General features: G+C 39.0%; 1 protein-coding gene across 4 annotated transcripts in view; it reads left to right on the forward strand.

Annotated features, from left to right (window-relative positions):
* Positions 1 to 26,018, forward strand: part of Polr2G (DNA-directed RNA polymerase II subunit Rpb7) — a 118,569-nt gene that overhangs the window by 89,826 nt on the left and 2,725 nt on the right. For all 4 annotated transcript variants that reach the window (XM_070099934.1, XM_070099936.1, XM_070099935.1 and 1 more), the window contains 2 exons: positions 8,861 to 8,926; positions 15,637 to 15,708. In XM_070099934.1, coding sequence (XP_069956035.1) covers positions 8,861 to 8,926; positions 15,637 to 15,708 — 138 coding nt within the window. The remainder of the gene's footprint in view (positions 1 to 8,860; positions 8,927 to 15,636; positions 15,709 to 26,018) is intronic.

Below are 26,018 nucleotides of genomic sequence, written 5' to 3' on the forward strand. Positions count from 1 at the left end.
ACTGGGCAATTTATTGTGTTTATTTGGTAGTAGGTAAAGTATATACAGTGGAACCTCAAAAATCGAACTGCTCCCAACACAACCAATTTATGTAAGTGTATTTTTGTAAGTGCTTTTATAAGTGTATTTTTGAGGGTCTGAAATGGACTAATCTAATTTACATTATTCCTGATGGGAATAAATTCATTCGGTAAAGGTACTCGAACAGCCTTCTGGACCGAAGAAAGTTCGATATTTGAGGTTCCACTGTATATCCAGGAATTGGGTTAGTATAAGCACTGGATTTGGCTTAAAATAGGCAATAGCTTAAGTGCTTCATGATGTTCATCTTTGTGCTTTTGTTATTCCATTAAATTTTATATCAAATTTTGCATATTTTAATGTCATTGTTTTAGAAAAAGTTTTTCTATCATATTAATTTTTTTAAATTGTGAGGGGACTTTAATTTTAGGGTTCGCATGAATTAAAGGGTTAACCCTTTGAGGGTCCGTCCCGTAGATCTACGGCTTTACGTTCAGGGTCCAAACCGTAGATCTACGTCATGAGCTCAGCTCACTCTGATAAACTGTGAGTGGTACATTTGGGCCTAGATATGAGAGAATACATCTATGTGGTATGTGTGCACCACATAAAACAGATCCTGCAGCACGCTGTGTATAATGAGAGAAAAAACTGAAATCATGATTTTTCGATTAAAACAGCGACTTTGCAGTGTTTTTTATAGTTCTATTTGCAATTTCTTGGTCTCATTTGATAGAATGGAAGACATATTACAGAAATAGAGATGATTCTGATTGGTTTTAGCACTGGAAATGGCTTGAAACTGAGCTCAAAGTAGCAGAAATGTTAAATTTTTACCGATATTCAAGAGTAAACAAACGACCTCACACGTCTAATACACGCCAGCTGGTGGGTCTAATATGCATTCACAAATATGGTGATGATATTTATACAATTATTACAGTATTACATAACAGTAAATCGTCTATTTTTTGGTGTGAATAAAAATTCATTATGTGAATTAAAAATCAAAATGGAATTTATTTGTAAAGCCTCAAAATGTAACTAATGAACAGAGGAAATGTTAGTTTAATTCCAGGAATACCTACATTGTTTATTCTGGACCCTATTTTGAAATTGGAATATTTTGAACTTTGTGTTAAATTGTCCAAATTAACAATTTCCGATCACTTTAATTTGTAGTTGAAACAGTTGACTTGGCGATTTCTTGTGCTCAGTTGATAGAATAGAAGTAATACTAGTGAAATAGCTAAGAATTTGGTTGACTGGAATAATGTAATTGGCCTAAAATGGGAGTCAAAGTTGGCAAAATCACCGATTCGTAAATATCGCTGACACATCAAAATTCGCGAGAGTATAATTTCGTCAATTTTCCATCAAATTTCGTACTTTTTGTTTTATTACCTTCACAAAAAGATTCTCTACCATTTCATAAGAAAAAAATAATAAATTTTTTTTTTTAAATTCTTGGACACTAGGGCACCACTTCAGATTTGGGCCTTGGACCCTGAAGGGGTTAAGAAGGTAGTTCTGACGGTTGAAGAGGCATACTAGCACAATATCTGTGAAATTAACCCCTTGACTGTTGCAAGCCCCTTTCTGAAACTCTTCTGTGTTGCAAAATTTTTGGATTTTTTTTTTTTTTCTTATGAAATAATAGAGAATCTTTTCCCGATGGTAATGACACCAAAAGTACGAAATTTGGTCGAAAACTCGGAATTATGCTCTCGCGAAGTTAGTCTCAGCGACATATACGCATCGGCGATTTTGCCGACTTTGAGTCCTGTTCCAGTTGACCAAACTCATAGCTATTTCTTTAGAACTCCATTTTTTTTCTATCAGTTGAGTACAAGAAACCGCCCATTTACTGATTTGAACTACCCAAAAAAAGTGGTCAGAAATTGGCAATTTGGCCAATTTCATGCAAATTAAAAAAGATGCCAATTTCAAAATAGGGTCCAGAATAAACAATGTAGACATTCTTGGCACTAAAATAACATATCCTCTGTTCATTAGTCACATCTCTAGGCCCCTCTTACATTACTATTGCTTTCTATTTTGATTTTTTATTCATACAAAAAATACAAAATTTACTGTTATGCAGACTACAGGTGTCCCTCAACATTCGCGAGGGTTAGGGGATCAAGAGCCTCGCGAATGTTGAAAAACAGTGAATGTTTGGTGCCCCAGAATATTGTAGGGAAATGTAATACAATACTGCTTAACTTGCTGAACCATGAACAATCATAAAATACATGAAAACGTCGTAAATTGTACTAAATATATACATGTTATGCTTTAATAACATGTATGTTATTAAATACCACAGACTCCACCATTGCCTCCACCACTTCCTCCACCACTGCTAGTCCCTACTACCCTCCCTCCGACCCCCGCAACTGGCAGCCAGCCCTCCCACCACTCAGTGTGGTGAGTGTTTTGTTTGTTCATTATTTGCTATTAAACTACAGTATAAATAATGTAAACACATTCATGACTGCATATTGGAATGGCTATTTGAACAGGTATTGGACGGTGACATCATGTGTTTACTCTTGAACACAGCAAAGAATCAAACATTTCTGCTACTGCTAATAATAACAATAGTAATAATAATAATAATAATAATAATAATAATAATAATAATAATAATAATAATAATAATAATACGATATAATTGAAGGAGGAAATTGTACAAAAATACGAGGGAGTGGTTGACACATCGTCAGTGTGGCTTTGTTTATGCTGGAGTGAACATTAATCTCCCTGCTCTTCCAAACATTTCACAATAATTCAGCGGTTGAGGCAGTGATAGAGGCAGTGATAGAGGCAGTGGTAGAGGCAGTGATAGAGGCAGTGGTAGAGGCAGTGATAGAGGCAGTGATAGAGGCAGTGATAGAGGCAGTGGGTGAGGCAGTGGTATTTACTAACATATATGTATGTTATAAATAATAATAGTATATGTTAATATTAATAACATTTATAATAATAATAATAAATGTTATTCATAATGTACTATTATTATTTATAACATATATGTTAGTAAATATCACTGCCTCTATCACTGCCTCTATCACTGCCTCTATCACTGCCTCTATCACTGCCTCTATCACTGCCTCTATCACTGCCTCTACCACTGCCTCTACCACTGCCTCTATCACTGCCTCTACCACTGCCTCTACCACTGCCTCTACCACTGCCTCTATCACTGCCTCTACCACTGCCTCTACCACTGCCTCTACCACTGCCTCTATCACTGCCTCTATCACTGCATCTACCACTGCCTCTACCACTGCCTCTATCACTGCATCTATCACTGCCTCTATCACTGCCTTTATCACTGCCTCTATCACTGCCTCTACCACTGCCTCTACCACTGCCTCTACCACTGCCTCTACCACTGCCTCTACCACTGCCTCGATCACTACCTCTATCACTGCCTCTACCACTGCCTCTACCACTGCCTCTATCACTACCTCTATCACTGCCTCTACCACTGCCTCTACCACTGCCTCTATCACTGCCTCTAGCACTGCCTCTAACACTGCCTCTATGCATCACTGCCTCTATCACTGCCTCTTTCACTGCCTCTACCACTGCCTCTACCACTGCCTCTATCACTGCCTCTATGCATCACTGCCTCTACCACTGCCTCTACCACTGCCTCTACCACCACTGCCTCTATCACTGCCTCTATCACTGCCTCTACTGCCTCTACCACTGCCTCTATCACTGCCTCTATCACTGCCTCTATCCACTGCCTCTACCACTTCTACCACTGCCTCTACCACTGCCTCTATCACTGCCTCTACCACTTCCTCTACCACTGCCTCTATCACTGCCTCTACCACTGCCTCTATCACTGCCTCTATCACTGCCTCTATCACTGCCTCTACCACTGCCTCTATCACTGCCTCTATCCTGCCTCTACTGCCTCTATCACTGCCTCTATCACTGCCTCTACCACTGCCTCTAACACTGCCTCTAACACTGCCTCTACCAATGCCTCTATCACTGCCTCTATCACTGCCTCTACCACTGCCTCTACCACTGCCTCTATCACTGCCTCTATCACTGCCTCTACCACTGCCTCTATCACTTCCTCTATCACTGCCTCTACCACTGCCTCTATCACTGCCTCTACCACTGCCTCTATCACTGCCTCTATCACTGCCTCTATCACTGCCTCTACCACTGCTTCTATCACTGCCTCTACCACTGCCTCTATCACTGCTGCTATCACTGCCTCTATCACTGCCTCTACCAATGCCTCTATCACTGCCTCTATCACTGCCTCTATCACTGCCTCTACCACTGCCTCTACCACTGCCTCTACCACTGCCTCTATCACTGCCTCTATCACTGCCTCTACCACTGCCTCTATCACTGCCTCTATCACTGCCTCTACCACTGCCTCTATCACTGCCTCTATCACTGCCTCTACCACTGCCTCTACCACTGCCTCTATCACTGCCTCTACCACTGCCTCTATCACTGCCTCTATCACTGCCTCTACCACTGCCTCTATCACTGCCTCTATCACTGCCTCTATCACTGCCTCTACCACTGCCTCTATCACTGCCTCTATCACTGCCTCTACCACTGCCTCTATCACTGCCTCTACCACTGCCTCTATCACTGCCTCTACCACTGCCTCTATCACTGCCTCTACCACTGCCTCTATCACTGCCTCTATCACTGCCTCTATCACTGCCTCTACCACTGCCTCTATCACTGCCTCTATCACTGCCTCTATCACTGACCCTATCACTGCCTCTATCACTGCCTCTACCACTGCCTCTACCACTGCCTCTATCACATCACTGCCTCTATCACTGCCTCTATCACTGCTACCACTGCCTCTATCACTGCCTCTACCACTGCCTCTATCATCACTGCCTCTACCACTGCCTCTATCACTGCCTCTATCACTGCCACTATCACTGCCTCTACCACTGCCTCTATCACTGCCTCTACCACTGCCTCTGTCACTGCCTCTACTGCCTCTATCACTGCCTCTATCACTGCCTCTACTATCACTGCCTCTACCACTGCCTCTATCACTGCCTCTACCACTGCCTCTATCACTGCCTCTACACTGCCTCTATGCCTCTACCACTGCCTCTATCACACTGCCTCTACCACTGCCTCTATCACTGCCTCTACCACTGCCTCTACCACTGCCTCTATCCTGCCACTGCCTCTACCACTGCCTCTATCACTGCCTCTACCACTGCCTCTACCACTGCCTCTATGCCTCTATCACTGCCTCTATGCCTCTATCACTGCCACTATCACTATGCATCACTGCCTCTACCACTGCCTCTATCACTGCCTCTACCACTGCCTCTACCACTGCCTCTATCACTGCCTCTATCACTGCCTCTATCACTGCCTCTACTGCCTCTATCACTGCCTCTACCACTGCCTCTATCACTGCCTCTACCACTGCCTCTATCACTGCCTCTATCACTGCCTCTATCTACCACTGCCTCTATCACTGTCTATCACTGCCTCTCCCACTGCTACTGCCTCTACCACTGCCTCTATCACTGCCTCTATCACTGCCTCTATCACTGCCTCTATCACTGCCTCTACCACTGCCTCTATCACTGCCTCTACCACTGCCTCTATCACTGCCTCTACCACTGCCTCTATCACTGCCTCTACCACTGCCTCTATCACTGCCTCTATCACTGCCTCTACCACTGCCTCTACCACTGCCTCTATCACTGCCTCTACCACTGCCTCTACCACTGCCTCTATCACTGCCTCTACCACTGCCTCTATCACTGCCTCTACCACTGCCTCTACCACTGCCTCTATCACTGCCTCTACCACTGCCTCTACCACTGCCTCTTTCACTGCCTCTACCACTGCCTCTATCACTGCCTCTTTCACTGCCTCTACCACTGCCTCTATCACTGCCTCTATCACCTCTACCACTCCAGTCACACTCAATCTACAAGCACCAAACAATGAATTATTATGAAATGTTTGGAAGAGCACGGAGACTAATGTTCACTCCAGCATAAACAAAGCCACACTGACGATGTGTCAACCACTCCCTCGTATTTTTGTACAATTTCCTTCTTCAATTATATCGTATTATTATTATTATTATTATTATTATTATTATTATTATTATTATTATTATTATTATTATTATTATTATTATTATTGTTATTGTTAGCAGTAGCAGAAATGTTTGATTCTTTGCTGTGTTCAAGAGTAAACACATGATGTCACTGTCTAATACCTGTCCAAATAGCCCTTCCAATATGCAGTCATGAATGTGTTTACATTATTTATACTGTAGTTTAATAGCAAATAATGAACAAGCAAAACACTCACCACACTGAGTGGTGGGAGGGCTGGCTGCCAGTTGCGGGGGCCGGAGGGAGGGTAGTAGGGACTCGCAGGTGGCGGGAAACTTGAATATGATTTGGCGGCTGGGAATTTGGTGGCTGGGAATTTGGTGGTTGGGAATTCACGAATGTGTGAAGCCCGCGAAAGCTGAAAACGTGAATGTTGAGGGAGACCTGTACTGCATTATTGTAAAAATGGTATAAATAATATCAGTGCACTAGTGAAAGAATATTAGACTCCCCAGTTGACACGTATTGGACGTGTTGTGTGATTTGCTTACTCCTGAACATTGGTAAAAATCGAACATTTCTGCTACTTTGAGCTCAATTTCACGGTCGTTTTCATCGTGAAACTAATCAAAATCATCTCTATTTCTGTAATATGTTTTCCATTTTATCATGTGAGCCCATGAAAACAAGAATACAACGATAAATACTATATGAAAATACACATCAAAGTCGGCGTTTTAATCCAAAAAAATGGTCAGTTTTTTTTTTCTCATTATGCTCTGTGTGCTGCAGGATTTTTTTTATGTGGTGCACACTGACCACACAGACCCTTTCTCTCACATATGGGCCTACCAGCTTTCTCCTGCTTGACTTGAAGCCGCTAGAATTTATGCTTATTAATACGTCCGAAACACTGGCTCGTAAGATGTATATATATGACCAAAACAGTCAATGGGTTAAGTTTCTTTGAGCACAAATAGGGCTAACATGAGCCTCAAAGTGGGTGAAATCACTGTTGTATACAGTGATTGTTGAGAAATGGCATTACCAGCTAAGCTTAATTTTAAATTTAAATATAGGGAACACTTAGCTGATAAAAGACAGCAAATCGTCTACACAGCCGTCCCTGCAGACGAGGTCTTGAAAAGCTGTCGAAGTCATCTCTCAATGGGCTGTCAAGAGTTATAATTTGTAAGATTATAAATTACCCCTAGGGGGTGTTATGTCAGCATATTTCATTCACTGATTGCTGACAAATTACATACTTGTTTGGACTTAAAAGTCCGCACCTTACTGCCGACTATAGGTTGATTACAAACTCCTTGCGACTCAAGAACTGCGCAGTCCCCTGTACTACAAGAAATTCGTAACCTACCTTGCTCTTGTAGCGTGAGCTATGGTGTTCTTCACACCTTCGACAGATATCGGTGACTTGATAGAAGCTGAAGTGTCCTTGGATGTCCACGTCTTCAATAGTCTAGGAAAACGCACACTGGTACACTATGTTCCACAAGATTTGTCTTTATTGTTCACAATCTTATCACTAAAGAAGCTGATCACACTTCTCTTAAGTGTTTATTGTGTTTTATGAGACACCTTGTTCACACTAACGTACAGATCAGTGTTCTTTGCTGGTTATCCTGGCATCAGTGTCACTCTCAGTAGAGTCAAAAGTAATCTGAAGACACCACAGCACCCCATGCCGTCACTGCCCCTTGCACAAAGGAAAAGCTGAAGTAGTACTTTTGCTTCCTTGCCACTTCCTCGATGAAGCAAAGCAGAATGTTTGATTCTTGCTGTCTTAAGCATAGACAACAATGTCCACTATCTTTACTATGGTAATAAAATGGGAGCAGGATTTTCCTTAATTGTCCTGCTAAGGTAAGAGATGAACTGTCTCTTATTAAAATACACTCTGCAACACTGGACTGCAAGGAGCCACGGTCGCTTGACCACGTCGCAAACTTGTACTGCATCTGCGATCAGTTACTCACTGTAGCAGTAAACAAGACGCTTGCCCCTTCTGAGAGGGCTGAAAGGGCTGAAAGGGGCTGAAGGGGGCTGATACCCCCCTCCTGGAGAAAATTTCTCCACAGTGATCTTCACTGCTGAACTTTGCACCTGCACAATTCCTTAAATATCACATTAGATTTTTAATTTTGGTGTCATTACCTTTAGAAGAAAATTCTCTATCATTTTAGAGGAAATTTTTTCATATATTGCAACAAAGAAGGAACATGTAATTTGGTAGCCCTCGATGATTTAAGTATTAAAGGCTAATGATAGAATGTTATGGGGAATTAATGATTTGAATGTTTCAGGGATATAAATGGATTGAACATTTGAGAGAGACTGAAGATTGGAGTATTTTTCAAGGTTAATTATTAACCCACTTTACATGTTGAGGAAAGAATACATTTACTACAGTAAAAATATTGGTTGGGAAATATAAAATAACGAGTACGATTATATATAATAATGCCAAGAATAATAATGTCATGAATGATAATGTCATTAGGACATAGATTATGGTTCATTAGTCCTCACTAGTTTGTAAAGTCAAATTTGGTTTATAAAGAGGCCATAAATGTTAATTTAATTCATAAATGTACCAAAAAGGCTGATTTTTTTTCTGTAATTAGGTTATAAAATACTTTGACCAAATTTAAATTATGACATTATCATTCATGACAGTTTTTTTTTTTTAATTATAATAAACAACTGATTGTCTGTCTTGACAGTCTATACCTCAAGACCTGGAGTTTGACCCCAACTCGAACCCTCCATGTTACAAGAGCAGAGATGAGGTAAGCAGATAAATAAAGAAGCATTTTATTATTTTTGTTTTCTTGTTTTTTTTCTTATAAGGTAGATTTTTGGTGTAATGCTTGTATTAGCATTGTACTACCTACAGTGCACTACTGATGTATATATGTACTGTGCTGCAGTGCACTACAAGTCAGAATGGTGGCCACATTTCCATTTAAATACACAGTGATCTTAAATTACTACTTTGCTAGTTCTGCCTAAAGCTCTTAATTTTTTTAATAACTTCTATATAAAAATGGTACACCTACCATCCGACTTACGACCGAGTTCGGTTCCGAGAAACCGGTCGTAAGTCGAAATGGACATAAGTCGAACTTTACTACAGAATATCAATGTCACATTTTTGTAATGACTTTATTTTATTGTTTTATTTTGGTATTTCATGTTTTACTTTACTTTTTATGCTGTTAGTACTGTATTTTATACTGTAAGGTTTAGGATAAACACTGTGTACAACACAAATAGTTGTTTATTTCCCAGAAATTTGGCAAAAAAAACACGGTCGTAAGTTGAGTGGTCGTAAGTCGAGCAGGTCGTAAGTCGGATGGTAGGTGTTTACCTGGAGAGAGTTCCGGGGGTCAACGCCCCTGCGGCCCGGTCTGTGACCAGACCAGGTGTATTTATATATTTGTACAATGCAGTATTAGTATTTTTATAATGGCCTGCATGTGAAATTATTATATTTTAATCTCATTTTCTTTTAGATATTACCCTTCTCTGTCAAGGTGCATTAATGCATAGGAGAACATTCATGATGACTCACTCCCTTACTCTCCTTTTAGTGGTTCATAGACATGATAATCCACTACAACATCCTAACCTCCCTTTCCAAGTGTGGTCACTCTACTTCTAATCTCTAAAATTCATTTTGGTCTATCCAGTTTCTTTGAATTCCTTCACTGACATTGTCATGCTGATGCTCCAACAGCACATCAGATCCCAATATCAAATCCCAAAAACCACTTGCCTCCACTCTAGTCTAACATTCTCACATACCTCTGCTGGATGATCAACCTCCTACCTTTCAAAACATCCTTCAGGTACACTTTTCTACCCTATCTCTTGGTCAGTTAGCATAGTTTGTGAGCCAGTTCTAGATACAGGAAGTGCTAAGCTATCATCAATCATGATACAAGATCTACTAGTAGTGTCAATAATGGGGGAAGCACTGAGTGCTGATACAGTCCAGTTCCTGGACCAAAGGCAGGAATGGCATGTTGTAAGTGTCACCTGCACCATTACAGTATTATCAGTATACCTGACACTATGGGAGTGGGAAATCCTATTATGATCCACTGAAATGTTAGCTAAATATCCTGATCCTAATTGCTGATTAGAGCACAGTACCCTCCAGGAAGGAGGAACAAGTTAAAATTGCACAGCAATGATGTGATGAAATTTTTGGCAGTCTTAGAGAGGTAATTACAGTGGTGTGAGCCTGTGCAGTGTCTGATGTTGACACTAGAGGGAGTGCAAGCCAGGTTACTCTTCCCATGATGATTCCTGGAGCCTAAACACACACACATATTAAACAGCCAAAATTATTTCACACATCCATTTTTTTCCCCAGAAAAATAGTTGCCTTCTTGCATACTCTTTCATGAATCTCCATCTGTTCATAAAAATCCTAACAGCTTTCAAGAACTTATCAGTTACCCCATAACACTTTTTTTTTGTACAGGGTTTGACAAGATTAGGTTAAGGATCCCTAGCTTTATTGAGAAGCTATTTACAGTTTAAGGATTCCTAACTTTATTGGCAAGTTAAGAGCTGTTACCTACATCAGCTCATTTGAAAGCATTTTTATTGTTATGAGACATACAAGTAGGGAACAGGATGAAGTTGGAGCCATCTGTGGGCCAGCATTTTCATTTGATCAACTGACTTTATCTCGTTGACATCATTATGCTGTACGAATGTGTTCCATACTTGAGTCATCCTGGGTACAGTAGGGCCCCACTTATACGGCGGGTTTGGTTCCAGGCTGTCGCCGGAAAGCAGAACGCCATTTTTTTCCTTTTATAAATGAATATAAATGCCAGACAACAAGTTTACACTAAATTATATTAAGTTAGTAATAGAACTAGGCATTAAAAACACACAAAGTAAAATACATTCACAGTAAATTCATTACTTATCTTAAAGTATTTGTAATCTTAATGTAGGGAGAGAGGTGAGTAGTACTTATTTGTAGGAAGTCAGGTGCAGGTAGCCCAGGTGTAGGTAGCCCTGGCTCCCCATCTCATACTTAATATACTATATTTAAAACATCCTAGAGAGGTAAAATACACATACAGTACACTCATTATTTATCTTAAAATATGTGTAGTCTTAATATAGGAAGAGCGGTGAGTAGTATTTATTTGTAGGAAGTCAATATAGGTAGCCGGTAGGTGTAGCCCGCCTGGGCTACACCTACCGGCTACCTACACTGTGGCTCAGAGCCATATTATTAACATCGACATGCCTTGTTCACTGAATTTAATCATTTCAAACAACTACCTTTAGATGCCATCATAAACAGAGGTAGAAGTAATAAATAATTCATGCCGAAAATTGTAAACAAAAGCAGAGTGAGGGAGTGGCTGGGCCAAATGCAGATTCATACACGTTTTCTCTAATGTGAGCAGAGAAAACGTAATGTTGTCCCTCCACCCGGCTACCACACAGCTCCTCAAGTATTATTATCAGAGCACACATAAAATATGCAATAAATGCCAGACAACAAGTTTACACTAACTTATATTAAGTTAGCAATAGAAATAGGCATTAAAAACACAATGAAAGGTAAGATACACACAGAGTACACTTATTACTTACTTACCTTAAAATATTAATATTAATGTGAGAGGTGAGTGGCAGGGTGTTTATTGAATAAAATCAGAATGGCACACCATCATCCTCTAACTTGCCACTTAAAGCAAGAGGCTTACGACTTCTCTTTTTATCACAGCTAACCTTAGACGCCATCGACAATGAGAGCCAACTAGTTAACGAAAGAGTAAACGAGAGAGAGAACGAGATACAGAGTTGAGACAATGTAAGAACATAAACTGAACAGGTAGTGGACGATCATTTGGTCAGGCGAAATAAATGCGTATTAATATGTGTCTACTTTTAGTTCATTCACGTACGTTTGTAAGAGTTTGTAAAACATTTACCTCAATATTTTTTTTATTATAATAATAATTACCTCACAATACAAATGCTCTTACATTGTGTACAAGTTGTACAAGTTAGTTCAGAGTAAACTAACTTACAAATACTTTAAGATAAGTAATGAATTTACTGTGGATGTATTTTATTTTGTTTTTAACGCCTAGTTCTATTACTAACTTAATATAATTTAGTGTAAACTTGTTATCTTGCATTTATATTCATTTATAAATGGAAAAAAATGGCGTTCTGCCTTCCGGCGATGTCTGCTTTCCGGCGACAGCCTGGAACCTAACCCGCCATATAAGTGGGGCCCTACTGTACATATAAAATATGCAGTAACTTTAAAACACTTGAAATTTTGGAAAGTTTTTTGACATAATAGATGAGGTCACGGAAAATTTAAACAAACCGGGTGGGGGGCACCATATCTGAAAGACCGCTTGCCATATAGCAAATTTTGGTCATAATTTGACATCGCCGTATTAGCGGAACGCCGTAAGGCGAAACGCCGTAAAGCGGGGCCTTATTGTACATGTATATATGATCTCAGATGGAGTGATGTTCTGGAGAAGGGTACAGCCAGAGTGAAGTGCTGCTTTCTGCCCATCTTGTGGCATATGCTTGTCTTAAGTCCGAGGCTTCGGTAAATGAGCACGTTGCTAAGTGAGGAGAGGCTGTATACAATTTTTTACTTATCCCTACCTGCCTACCCACTCTCTCCTGCCCTGTCATGCCCTGCCTTGCCTTCTCTGGCCTGTCCTGTCCTGCCTACTCTGACTTTTTCTGAACTATCTGCTCTGGCCTGTTGTGCCCTGCATGCTCTGTCCAGCCCTCTCCTGCCTACTCTGACATTTTCTGATCTGTCTGCTCTGGCCTGTCCTCTCCTGCCTGCTCTGGCTTTTTCTAATCTATATGCTGGTCTGTTGTGCCCTGCCTTGCCTGCCTGATGTTAGAGGGTGTGTTGGAGGGGAGGGGAGATGGAGGGTAGGAAGAAGGGAGGCAGATGCAGGAGGGTGACAGTATGTGAACCAGATGTATACATGCTGTGACAAGAGTGAAAACAATTCTTTACCAAATTGACTGAATGCCTGTCCAACCCTGTCCTGCATGCTCTTCCCTGGCCTGCCTTGCCTTTTCTACTCTGCCTCTGAATATTTCAAGCTGCAGTCTGTGCTTGTTTACTGATCAGAAAAGCCCAGAGTTTAAACAAAAAGTGTCCAAAGGAAGGTTGGGTGTTCTGGCATCTTGGAACAAATCACCACAAAACTATGTACAGTGGAACCTCGGTATTCCAATTTAACCCTTTCAGGGTCCGTCCCGTAGATCTACGGCTTTACGTTCAGGGTCCAAACCGTAGATCTACGCCATGAGCTCAGCTCACTCTGATGAACTGTGAGTGGTACATTTGGGCCTAGATATGAGAGAATACATCTATGTGGTATGTGTGCACCACATAAAACAGATCCTGCAGCACACTGTGTATAATGAGAGAAAAAAATGAAATCATGATTTTTCGATTAAAACAGCAACTTTGCAGTGTATTTTCGTATGTTTTTTATAGTTGTGTTTGCGATTTCTTGGTCTCATTTGATAGAATGGAAGACATATTACAGAAATAGAGATGATTTTGATTGGTTTTAGCATTGGAAATGGCTTGAAACTGAGCTCAAAGTAGCGGAAATGTTAAATTTTTGCCGATATTCAAGAGTAAACAAACGACCTCACACGTCTAATACACGTCAGCTGGTGGGTCTAATATACATTCACAAATATGGTGATGATATTTATATAATTATTACAGTATTGCATAACAGTAAATCTTCTATTTTTTGGTGTGAATAAAAATTCATTATGTGAATAAAAAATCAAAATGGAATTTATTTGTAAAGCCTCAAAACATAACTATTGAACAGAGGAAATGTTAGTTTAGTGCCAGGAATGCCTACATTGTTCATTCTGGACCCTATTTTGAAATTGGAATATTTTGAACTTTGTGTTAAATTGGCCAAATTAACAATTTCCGATCACTTTATTTTGTAGTTGAAACAGTTGACTTGGCGATTTCTTGTGCTCAATCGATAGAATAGAAGTAATACTAGTGAAGTAGCTAAGAATTTGGTTGATTGGAATAATGTAATCGGCCCAAAATGGGAGTCAAAGTCGGCAAAATCGCCGATTCGTAAATATCGCTGACACATCAAAATTCGCGAGAGCATAATTTCGTCAATTTTCCACCAAATTTCGTACTTTTTGTTTTATTACCTTTACAAAAAGATTCTCTACGATTTCATAAGAAAAAATAACAAATTTTTTTTTTTAAAATTCTTGGACACTGGTGCGTGACTCCAGATTTGGGCCTTGGACCCTGAAAGGGTTAATTGGTTTCGGGAGGCTGTTCCAGTGCTGATCTGTTCGAGTATCGAATGAATTTATCCCAACCAATTTTCTTTTTGGTTGGCTGTTATCACTAGTCTTCGTAAGCCCCATGGTGACTTATTTATTCAAATAATATATAAAAAACACCAAAACATGCCAAGAAACATGAAATAGTTTACATCGAAGTTCTGGCAGGTCATATTTGTTTGGTTGAGTGCTAAGCAAATGGTCAACTACCGAGCAATTTTTTTACTGAACAGAGTGTTTGAATACCGAATTGTTCGAGTAGGGAGTTCAAGTACCGAGGTTCCGGTTCCACAGTATGTATTTTGGGGTTTGAGGTAAGATAGTTTTGAGGTACAATATGTCTTCTGAAATTGATTAAAATTGTAACTCAGAGACTACTATGATTTGACAAAAAAAAGTATTTCAAGCACATAATTCTTACATTATAATAAATTTATAAAAAATTTTATATAAGTTAGGACAAATTTTGAAAGATTCAGTCTTTTTCAAATATAGTATAATTTTTTGTTAGAAATTAAAAAATTTTCTCATACATATTTTATGTATTATCAGGTTGTTTTGTAGTCTGTTTTGGTATTTATGAAAGCCTATCTGATTCCTTCATAATCACCTTGCCTCGGTGGGAAATGGCCTACGTGTTGAAAAAAAAAATATTAAATATATTTTTTTTTATAATCCTGGAAAAGTAGTTCTGCAAATATTAATTTCATAATCTTTGTGTAAGTTTTTAAATTCCACAGGTGCTAGTTGCAAATCTAACTTATTAGTAGTGTTGATACTTTTACATAATGATATGCAAAATCCAAATTAACCATGGAATCTTTGGATGTACTAATGTAATGCTAACAGTATGAGAATGTTGACTCTTAATGCTTAATATGCTTTCATTGAGAACACATTTTGCTTTACTTCACAAATCTTTGCCCAGAGCAAAGCGAGAAATAAGACACACGTGCAACAGTTGGGTATCTTTATTATTGATACACATACCAGTTGTACACATGTAATGCTCAGCTTCTTGGGCTGAAATATTTCCATGAACATGCTTTAAGTGTTTGTTGGTGTATCTTAGACCACATCTTGTCAGTATTATATACCATGTTTTCACTGTATATCTTATCTGCAGGAAGTTGTCATCCAGCAAGATGATGAGATAAGAGTGAAGATTGTTGGCACCAGAGTGGATGCTACAGATATTGTAAGTAATTGACTGTGACAACAGTTGTTGGTACCAGAGTAAATGCTAAAGAGATAGTATCATACAACACTTGTAAGAGTTTATAACTGTGTTTTGAAAGTTGTGTTCTCTAATGGTTGGTCACAACAGATATACTGTACACTGTTACACTAGACAGCCACCAGGAACAACTCACAAAGCTCTCAGCAATTTTGTGATGGTCACATGATCGATGAGAGTCTTGATATGTGACGTTGTAGTTAAGGTATCTGCAGCTCGATTACCAGTTAGTAATTACGGGAGTATTTCTGGGCTTCCATCTTTATTTAATTAATCAGTTTATTAAAAATATTTTGCAAGTTTCTAGTGGTTGCTTCTTGGATCCTATTCCACCCATCCACCACAATTTATGAAGTACGTCATGCTGTCATTTCTTCATTTTCTCGTGGGTCTAGGTAATTTGACTTAGTAATTGAATCCCCAGTAATTTAGTACCTCCCTGGGTGGTTTCTGTCTACCAACCTACTACCTATGATTCAACAGACTTATTCCCCTATAATTTTTGTACTCTCTTTTATCCCCTTTGCCTTTATACAAAGGAACTATGCATGCTCTCTGCCAGTCCCTAGGTACCTTACCGTCTTCCATACATTTATTAAACAGTAGCACCAACAACTTCAAAACTATATCCCCTCCTGCTTTTAACATTTCTATCTTTATCCCATCAATCCCAGCTGCCTTACCCCCTTTCATTTCACCTACTGCCTCACGAACTTCCCCCACACTCACAACTGTTTCTTCTTCACTCCTACAAGATGTTATTCCTCTTTGCCCTATACACAAAATCACAGCTTCCCTATCTTCATCAACATTTAACAATTTCTCAAAATATTCCCTCCATCTTCCCAATACCTCTAGCTCTTCATTTAATAACACTCCTCTCCTATTTTTAACTGTCAAATCCATTTGTTCCTTAGGCTTCCTCAACTTATTAATCTCACTCAAAAACTTTTTCTTATTTTCAACAAAAGTTGTTGATAACATCTCACCCACTCTCTCATTTGCTCTCTTTTTACATTGCTTCACCACTCTCTTAACCTCTCTTTTTCTCTCCATATACTCTTCTCTCCTTGTATCATTTCTACTTTGTAAAAACCTCTCATATGCTAACTTTTTCTCCCTTACTACTCTCTTTACATCATCATTCCACCATTCGCTCTTCTTCCCTCCCGCACCCACTTTCCTGTAACCACAAACTTCTGCTGAACACTAACACTACATTCTTAAACCTACCCCATACTTCTTTGACCCCATTGCCTATACTCTCACTCGCCCATCTATCCTCCAATAGTTGCTTATATCTTACCCTAACTGCCTCCTCTTTTAGTTTATACACCTTCACCTCTCTCTTACTTGCTGCTTCTGTTTTCCTTGTATCCCATCTGCCTTTTACTCTCACTGTAGCTACAACTAGAAAGTGATCTGCTAGTAATCCTTTCCTTAAATCACTTGTTAAAGCAACTGCTGAAGAAGAAATTTCTCGCCTAGCTGGTAGTAATAAGTTATCACAAGTTATATACACTGATGGATCTAAACAGGAATCTTCTGGCAGGGCTGCATCTGCTCTCGTTGCCACCTCCCTAGTTAACCCTTAAACTGTCCAAACGTAGATCTACATTTTTTCAACATTTGAAAGTATGTTAAAAAATGTTGACCTTTTTTGTTTTACATTTGAAAACGTGTAAAAAAACTTTGCTCTACATTTTTTTTGTTATTGAAAATATGTAAAAAAAACGTAGATCTACTTCTGGAGCGCTACACATGTGAACTTAGATCTGTTTGGACAGTTGAAGGGTTAAGAACGATAATAAACTTGTTGAACTAGGCATGAGTATTAACAACTGGGTGTCTACATTGCAAACTGAACTGTTTGCAATCCTAATGGTGCTAAAGCTAACTTATGACACCGAGCTTGACTCTATCATCATTACTGATTCTATGTCATCACTGAATGCTCTTAACTCATATAATGACTCCAACAACATGCTCATTGGAGAAGCCAGGTATAGATACTCAAAAATCAGGGACAAAGGAATTAATGTACAATTGCTCTGGATCCCATCACACATTGGATTACACCTTCATGATAAAGCTGATATGTTAGCCAAGAAGAGTACCCAGAAGGAGAATGTAGAATATAACTTTGGTATATCTGTATCTAGCATTAAGAATAATATTAGGAGAGAAGTAAGTGAAAATGATTGTTATAGGAATGCAGTTAGAAGCCTGAGTAGATCTATAACCCACTATGATAACATGAACATAGATAAGTATGTTTATGGAGCAACTTGCAATGTGAACAGACTGACTGATGTTGTAGTGGCCAGGCTTAGGCTTGGTTACAAGTACGTACTTCTGGCAGTTTGGGAGAGAAACAGATGATGATCAAACGAAATGTAAATTATGTGAACACTATATGCTTAATTGTCCACTTATTGAGGAATACAGAGACAGACAGTATAATAACCTATGTGACATGTCAAGATATCTTATTAATGAAAATAAGATACCAGATATACTAAGCAAATTTCCTAAATTTGCTTGTAACAGATAAGTGAACTATAGATTTATTTATTTTTTTAATTATCACACTTGCCGATTCCCACCAAGGCAGGGTGGCCCGAAAAAGAAAAACTTTCACCATCATTCACTCCATCACTGTCTTGCCAGAAGGGTGCTTTACACTACAGTTTTTAAACTGCAACATTAACACCCCTCCTTCAGAGTGCAGGCACTGTACTTCCCATCTCCATGACTCAAGTCCGGCCTGCCGGTTTCCCTGAACCCCTTCATAAATGTTACTTTGCTCACACTCCAACAGCACGTCAAGTATTAAAAACCATTTGTCTCCATTCACTCCTATCAAACATGCTCACGCATGCCTGCTGGAAGTCCAAGCCCCTCGCACACAAAACCTCCTTTACCCCCTCCCTCCAACCTTTCCTAGGCCGACCCTTACCCCGCCTTCCTTCCACTACAGACTGATACACTCTTGAAGTCACTCTGTTTCGCTCCATTCTCTCTACATGTCCGAACCACCTCAACAACCCTTCCTCAGCCCTCTGGACAACAGTTTTGGTAATCCCGCACCTCCTCCTAACTTCCAAACTACGAATTCTCTGCATTATATTCACACCACACATTGCCCTCAGACATGACATCTCCACTGCCTCCAGCCTTTTCCTCACTGCAACATTCATCACCTGCTTCACACCCATATAAGAGTGTTGGTAAAACTATACTCTCATACATTCCCCTCTTTGCCTCCAAGGACAAAGTTCTTTGTCTCCACAGACTCCTAAGTGCACCACTCACCCTTTTCCCCTCATCAATTCTATGATTCACCTCATCTTTCATAGACCCATCCGCTGACACGTCCACTCCCAAATATCTGAATACATTTACCTCCTCCATACTCTCTCCCTCCAATCTGATATCCAATCTTTCATCACATAATCTTTTTGTTATCCTCATAACCTTACTCTTTCCTGTATTCACTTTTAATTTTCTTTTGCACACCCTACCAAATTCATCCACCAATCTCTGCAACTTCTCTTCAGAATCTCCCAAGAGCATAGTGTCATCAGCAAAGAGCAACTGTGACAGCTCCCACTTTATGTGTGATTCTTTATCTTTTAACTCCACGCCTCTTGCCAAGACCCTTGCATTTACTTCTCTTACAACCCCATCTATAAATATATTAAGCAACCATGGTGACATCACACATCCTTGTGTAAGGCCTACTTTTACTGGGAAATAATTTCCCTCTTTCCTACATACTCTAACTTGAGCCTCGCTATCCTCGTAAAAACTCTTCACTGCTTTCAGTAACCTACCTCCTACACCATACACCTGCAACATCTGCCACATTGCCCCCCCCCCCCATCCACCCTGTCATACACCTTTTCCAAATCCATAAATGCTACAAAGACCTCTTTAGCCTTATCTAAATACTGTTCACTTATATGTTTCACTGTAAACACCTGGTCCACACACCCCCTACCTTTCCTAAAGCCTCCTTGTTCATCTGCTATCCTATTCTCCGTCTTACTCTTAATTCTTTCAATAATAACTCTACCATACACTTTACCAGGTATACTCAACAGACTTATCCCCCTATAATTTTTGCACTCTCTTTTGTCCCCTTTGCCTTTATACAAAGGAACTATGCATGCTCTCTGCCAATCCCTAGGTACCTTACCCTCTTCCATACATTTATTAAATAATTGCACCAACCACTCCAAAACTATATCCCCACCTGCTTTTAACCCTTTGACTGTTTCAGGCCCCTCTCTGAAACTGTCATTCTATGTCGCTCAGTTTAAAAAAAAAAATTATTTTTTCTTATGAAATGATAGAGAATCTTTTCCCGATGGTAATGACACCAAAAGTTCGAAATTTGGTCGAAAACTCATGGAATTATGCTCCCGCGAAGTTAGCGGTCTCGGCGACATATGCGTATCGGCGATTTCGCCGACTTTGATCCCTATTTTCAGCCAATTCCATTGCTCCAGTTGACCAAACTCATAGCTATTTCTTTAGAACTCCATTTTATCTATCAGCTGAGTACAAGAAACCTCCCATTTACTAATTTGGACTACCCAATATGGTGGTCAGAAATTGGCAATTTGGCCAATTTCACGCAAACTAAAAAAGATGCCAATTTCAAAATAGGGTCCAGAATAAACAAGGTAGACATTCGTGGCACTAAAATAACATATGCTCTGTTCATTAGTCACATCTCTAGGCCCCTCTTATATTATTATTGCTTTTTATTTTGATTTTTTATTCATACAAAAAAATACAAAATTTACTGTTATGCAGACTACTGCATTATTGTAAAAATGGTATAAATAATATCAGTGCACTAGTGAAAGAATATTAGACTCCCCAGTTGACGTGTATTGGACGTGTGGTGTGATTTATTTACTCCTGAACATTGGTAAAAATCGAACATTTCCGCTACTTTGAGCTCAGTTTCAAGGTCGTTTTCATTGTCAAAGTAATGAAAATCATCTCTATTTCTGTAATATGTTTTCCATTTTATCACCTAAGACCATGAAAACGCGAATACAACGATAAATACTATACGAAAATACACCTCAAAGTCGGCATTTTATTCCAAAAAAACGATCAGTTTTTTTTTTTTCTCATTACGTAATGTGTGCTGCAGGATTTTTTTTATGTGGTGCACACTGACCACACAGACCCATTCTCTCACATGTGGGCCTACCAGCTTTTTCCCGCTTGATTTGAAGCCGCTAGAATTATTGAGTATATATACGTCAGAAACATTGGCTCGTAAGATGTATTTATACGTCGAAAACAGTCAAAGGGTTAACATTTCTATCTTTATCCCATCAATCCTGGCTGCCTTACCCCCTTTCATTCTACCTACTGCCTCACGAACTTCCCCCACACTCACAACTGGCTCTTCCTCACTCCTACAAGATGTTATTCCTCCTTGCCCTATACACGAAATCACAGCTTCCCTATCTTCATCAACATTAACAATTCCTCAAAATATTCCCTCCATCTTCCCAATACCTCTAACTCTCCATTTAATAACTCTCCTCTCCTATTTTTAACTGACAAATCCTCGGTGGGAGACGGCCGACTTGTTTAAAAAAAAAAAAAAAAATCCATATGTGCTCCTGTTAACCCTTTGGGGGCAAGTTCCTAGGCCTTTTGTGTATCCATATGCTCTTGCGCTACCGTCCACAGGATGGATATGGGGTGCACAATAAACTGTCCACTTCGGTGGCAAAATCTAATCTGCAGGATTTTCTTATATGGTGCACACTTACTCTATCGACCTATTCTGTCATATCTTGGCTCAAATTTACTGCTCACAGCTTACCTGAGTGAGTTGAGCTCATCATGTAGTAAGGCACGGCCAGCAAAAGGGTTAAAACAGTAACTTTGTGGTGTATTTCGTATAGTTTTTATTGTATTCTTGGTTTCTTGGTCTCATCTGATAGAATGGAAGATATATTACAGAAACAAAGATGATTTTGATTGGTTTCAGGACTGAAAGTAGCTTGAAATTGAGCTCAAAATAGCGGAAGTGTTCAAATTTTGTCAATATTCCAGAATACACAAATGTCACTTATGTGACCACTTTAATACGTATTGACGAATGCAATGACATTTTTTATGTAATTATTAAATCATGCCGTAGTCTGCATAAAAGTAAATATCTGTGTTTTGTGTAAATAAAAAACCAAAATGGAAAGCAAGCATAATACAGGGGAGGCCTGGGAACATTACTAATGAACAGAGGAAATGTTATTTTGTCAGCATTGTCTGCATTGTTTATTCTGGACCCTATATTAAAATTGGCATTTCTTGAATTTTGTGTGAAATTGGCCAAGTTACCAATTGATGATCACTTTATTGGGTAGTTTAAATAGTTGAATGGGCAGTTTCGTGTACTCAGTCGATGGAATGGAAGATATACATGTACATGCAGTGGTGACTCGGTATACGTCCAGCTCCCAACTCGAACAATTATGTAAATGTATTTTTGTAAGTTCTTTTGTAAGTGTATTTTAGGGGGTCTGAAACGGATTAATCTACTTTACATTATTCCTTATGGGAACAAATGCGTTCAGTACTCGAAGAGATCGGCACTTGAACAGCCTTCTGGAATTAATTAACCCTTTCAGGGTCCGTGCCGCAGTTCTACGGCTTTGAGTTGTGGGTCCAAACTGTAGAACTATGCCAAAATTCTAGAGGCCTCAAATTTAGCTTGAAAAGGCTAGTAGGCTTGCACCTAAGAGAATGGGTCTGGGTGGTCAGTCTGCACACTGTAGAAAAAATGTGGATGCCCACATGGCATTGTGGGAACGCCGCCAAAGTAGCTTTGTTCACCATGCCTGGCAGCAAGGAAACTCTCACTCCCCAGTGAATTCTGACTCTCCTCTTCCCAACTTATAGTTCTAAGACTGATGGTTTTGAACCATATGGTGCCATATTATACAGTGGTATATAGTACAGTGGTATCATATGGTACAATGTACCATATGGTATTGTAGCATATGGTACAGGGACCCTAATGGAAATAAGTCTTTCTGACTTTTTTTGGTTTATTCTAGGTCTTCAAACATATGCTGCTATGTATGATAATCTATGTAACTTTATTTGTGTATACCTAAATAAACTTACTTATGACACCACATGTACTTGAGTAAGTTTATTCAAGTGTACACAAATACAGTTACATAATTATCATACATTGCAGCATATGTATAAAATCCTAGGATAACCTAAAAAAGTCAGGGTGACTTATTTCCATAGGGATCCCTGTATCTGTACCATATGGTACCCTGTACCATATGGCACCCTGTACCATATGGCCAGTAGGAGGTGTTGGTGCCACAAGGCACCAGCCAGGACTGAGTAAGTGTGGGACACAAGCCACTAACTCAGTGGTTTCCAAGACAAAGCGCTTCATCATCCACCTCTAGGAACATGTCCAGTGGCTGTACATATGTAAAAATATATAATAGAACATTACTAATATACAGCATTTTTTGTTGTAAACAATTATTGTAAATGAAATAATGATGAAAATATTAGTGCGGTTATTGAATTGAATACAACAGTACCATATGGTACCATTGCACCATATGGTATCATTGTACTATATGGTACCATTGTACCATATAGTACAGGTCCGCCATCACAAATCCGGCAATCAGTTATTCGGCACTAATTTTGGCTAGCATAATTTCAAATTTCCAGGGTAGCCACACCAACCTGCTGGTACTGTTTGGTGGCGCTACTTGCTGCATAAATCATTCCAATCTCTTTTTCTCCATTTATTGTTTTAACCTGCTTACTTTTAGCCCTAGCCATGGTTCCAGTGAATAAAAGAAATGCTTCTCATTATGTAAAGCACCTACACAGTACATTATCCATTAAAGATAATGTGGCTTTGAAGCTACTGTCGGTTGTCATGAGCTCAGTCTCATGAAGCAGGAGAATATGCTTTATTATTACGCTAATATCAACACTACAGCTTATTTGCCTATCACAATTGATCTAATATGACATAAGAAACAATATAAATAACATAAAACATGTTAAATACTCCAGAATGAATAATATTTGGCATAACACTGAGCAGTTCGACAGAGTTATGAAGAGGATATGGTAAACAAATACCATTCTCCTATCCTTGTCTTGGTGGCTTATATTAGAGAAAACAAAGTGTAGCACAGGGCTAACTATGATGTACACTCGTACTCCACCATAAACATGAAACAAAAAAGTTATTTTCTCTCTATAGATTATTACACAAAGCAGCATATGTGTAGAGAACCTAGGATAACCCCAAAAAAGTCAACATGGCTTATTTTTAGTACCTGGCTTGGGTTAGCCATATATGATTTTTGGTAAATATTCGATTCCCAGCCAGGGTAGAAACATTAGGCGTGTTTCTTTACACCTGTTGTCTATGTTTACCCATCAGTAAATGGGTACCTGGGTGTTAGTCGACTAGTGTTGGTGTTATCCTGGGACACTGACCTAATTTTCTTGAAATACTCAGCATAACAAGTGCCTTTCTATACAGTAGTATGTCACTGATGTCAGCTAGGCCTGTATTCCTTGTACATGTGCGTGTAGTAAATAAAGATATTATTATTATATTATTATTATTATTTTCTCAGTTGCTTGTTGGGTTATCTTATTCAAACTTGGGCAATGTATGATGGAAAGATACTTCTTCACGTACACCAAAAATGAAAGAAATCAGACCATAAATAACGGAGTTCACTTCTCAGCCATTAGCGGCCGCTTAGCAGTACATTTTTGTATGGTTGTTATGGTTATATTCTCATTTTTTCGGTCTCATTTGATATAAAGAAAGATATATTACAGAAATAGATATGATTTTGATTGCTTTCATGACGAAAAGTACCTTGAAATTGCGCTCACAGTAGCGAAAATGTTCTATTCTTTAGCGAAGCTCAAGAGTAAACAAATGACGTCACCGTCCAATACCTGTCCGCCTGCCAGTCTAAATTCCAGTACGGAGTCAAGAATGGATTGACATTATTTATACAATTATTACAATAATGCAGCAGTCTGCATAACAGTAAATCTTCTATTTTTTTATGAATAAAAATTCCAAATGTAGCCATGACTAATGAACAGAGAAAATGTTATTTTAGTGCCAGGAATGTCTGCATTGTTTATTCTGGATTCTATTTTGAAATTGGCATCTGTTGAAATTTGTGTGAAATCGGCCAAATTGCTAATTTCTGACCACTTTATTGGGTAGTTGAAATAAATGAATGGGCGGTTTCTTGTACTCAGTTGACAGACCAGAAGTAAATAAGTTTATTCAGGTATACACAAATACAGTTACATAGACTATCATACATAGCAGTGTATGTATAGAGAACCTGGGATAACCCAGAAAAGTCAGACAAAGTGACTTATTTCCAGTACCTGGCTTGGGCTTGCCATATATGATTTTTGGTAAATATTTTTTTTTCTTGGTTGTTTGTTGGGCTATCTCATTGAAACTTGGGCAATGTATGATGGAAAGATGCTTCTTAATGTGCAACAAAAATAAAAAAGATGGACGATAAATAAGGGAGTTCACTTCTCAGCCATTAGACGCCTGTTTGCAGTATATTTCCGTATGGTTTTTATGATTGTATTCTCATTTTTTGGACTCATTTGATAGAATGGAAGATATATTACAGAAATAGACATGATTTTGATTGCTTTCATGACGAAAAGTACCTTGAAATTGAGCTCAAAGTAGCAGAAATGTTCGATTTTTGCCGATGTTCAAAGAACTGTGTAAGTCAAGTTGGTTAATTTTATTAAGTGTATTCTAACCTAACCACTCTGTAATTCGGCAAACTCAGTAATCCGGCACACTACAGGTCCCAATGATGCTGGATTTGTGATGGAGGACCTGTACCACTGCACCCTATGGTTCATTGTACCCTATGGTACCATTGTATTCAACACAACTGCACTAATATTTTCATCATTATTTTGTTTACAATAAAATTGTAAACAAGTTTTGTAAGCAATATAATGATAAACAAATTAGTGCAGTTATTGTGTTGAATACAATGAGTGTACAGTTGTACATTATATTGGCCTCAAAGGCCACATAAGTTACTGGAAAAAAATATTAGAAAAGAAAAGAAAAAAGTAACAAAAACTTAAAATAAAATACTGTAATGAGAATTTACGGAAGTCGCGGATGGTGCCGCCACGTTATTGAGGGTCAACTTCACGCC

Source organism: Cherax quadricarinatus, chromosome 70, assembly GCF_038502225.1.
Source record: "Cherax quadricarinatus isolate ZL_2023a chromosome 70, ASM3850222v1, whole genome shotgun sequence".
NCBI classification, from domain to species: domain Eukaryota; kingdom Metazoa; phylum Arthropoda; class Malacostraca; order Decapoda; family Parastacidae; genus Cherax; species Cherax quadricarinatus.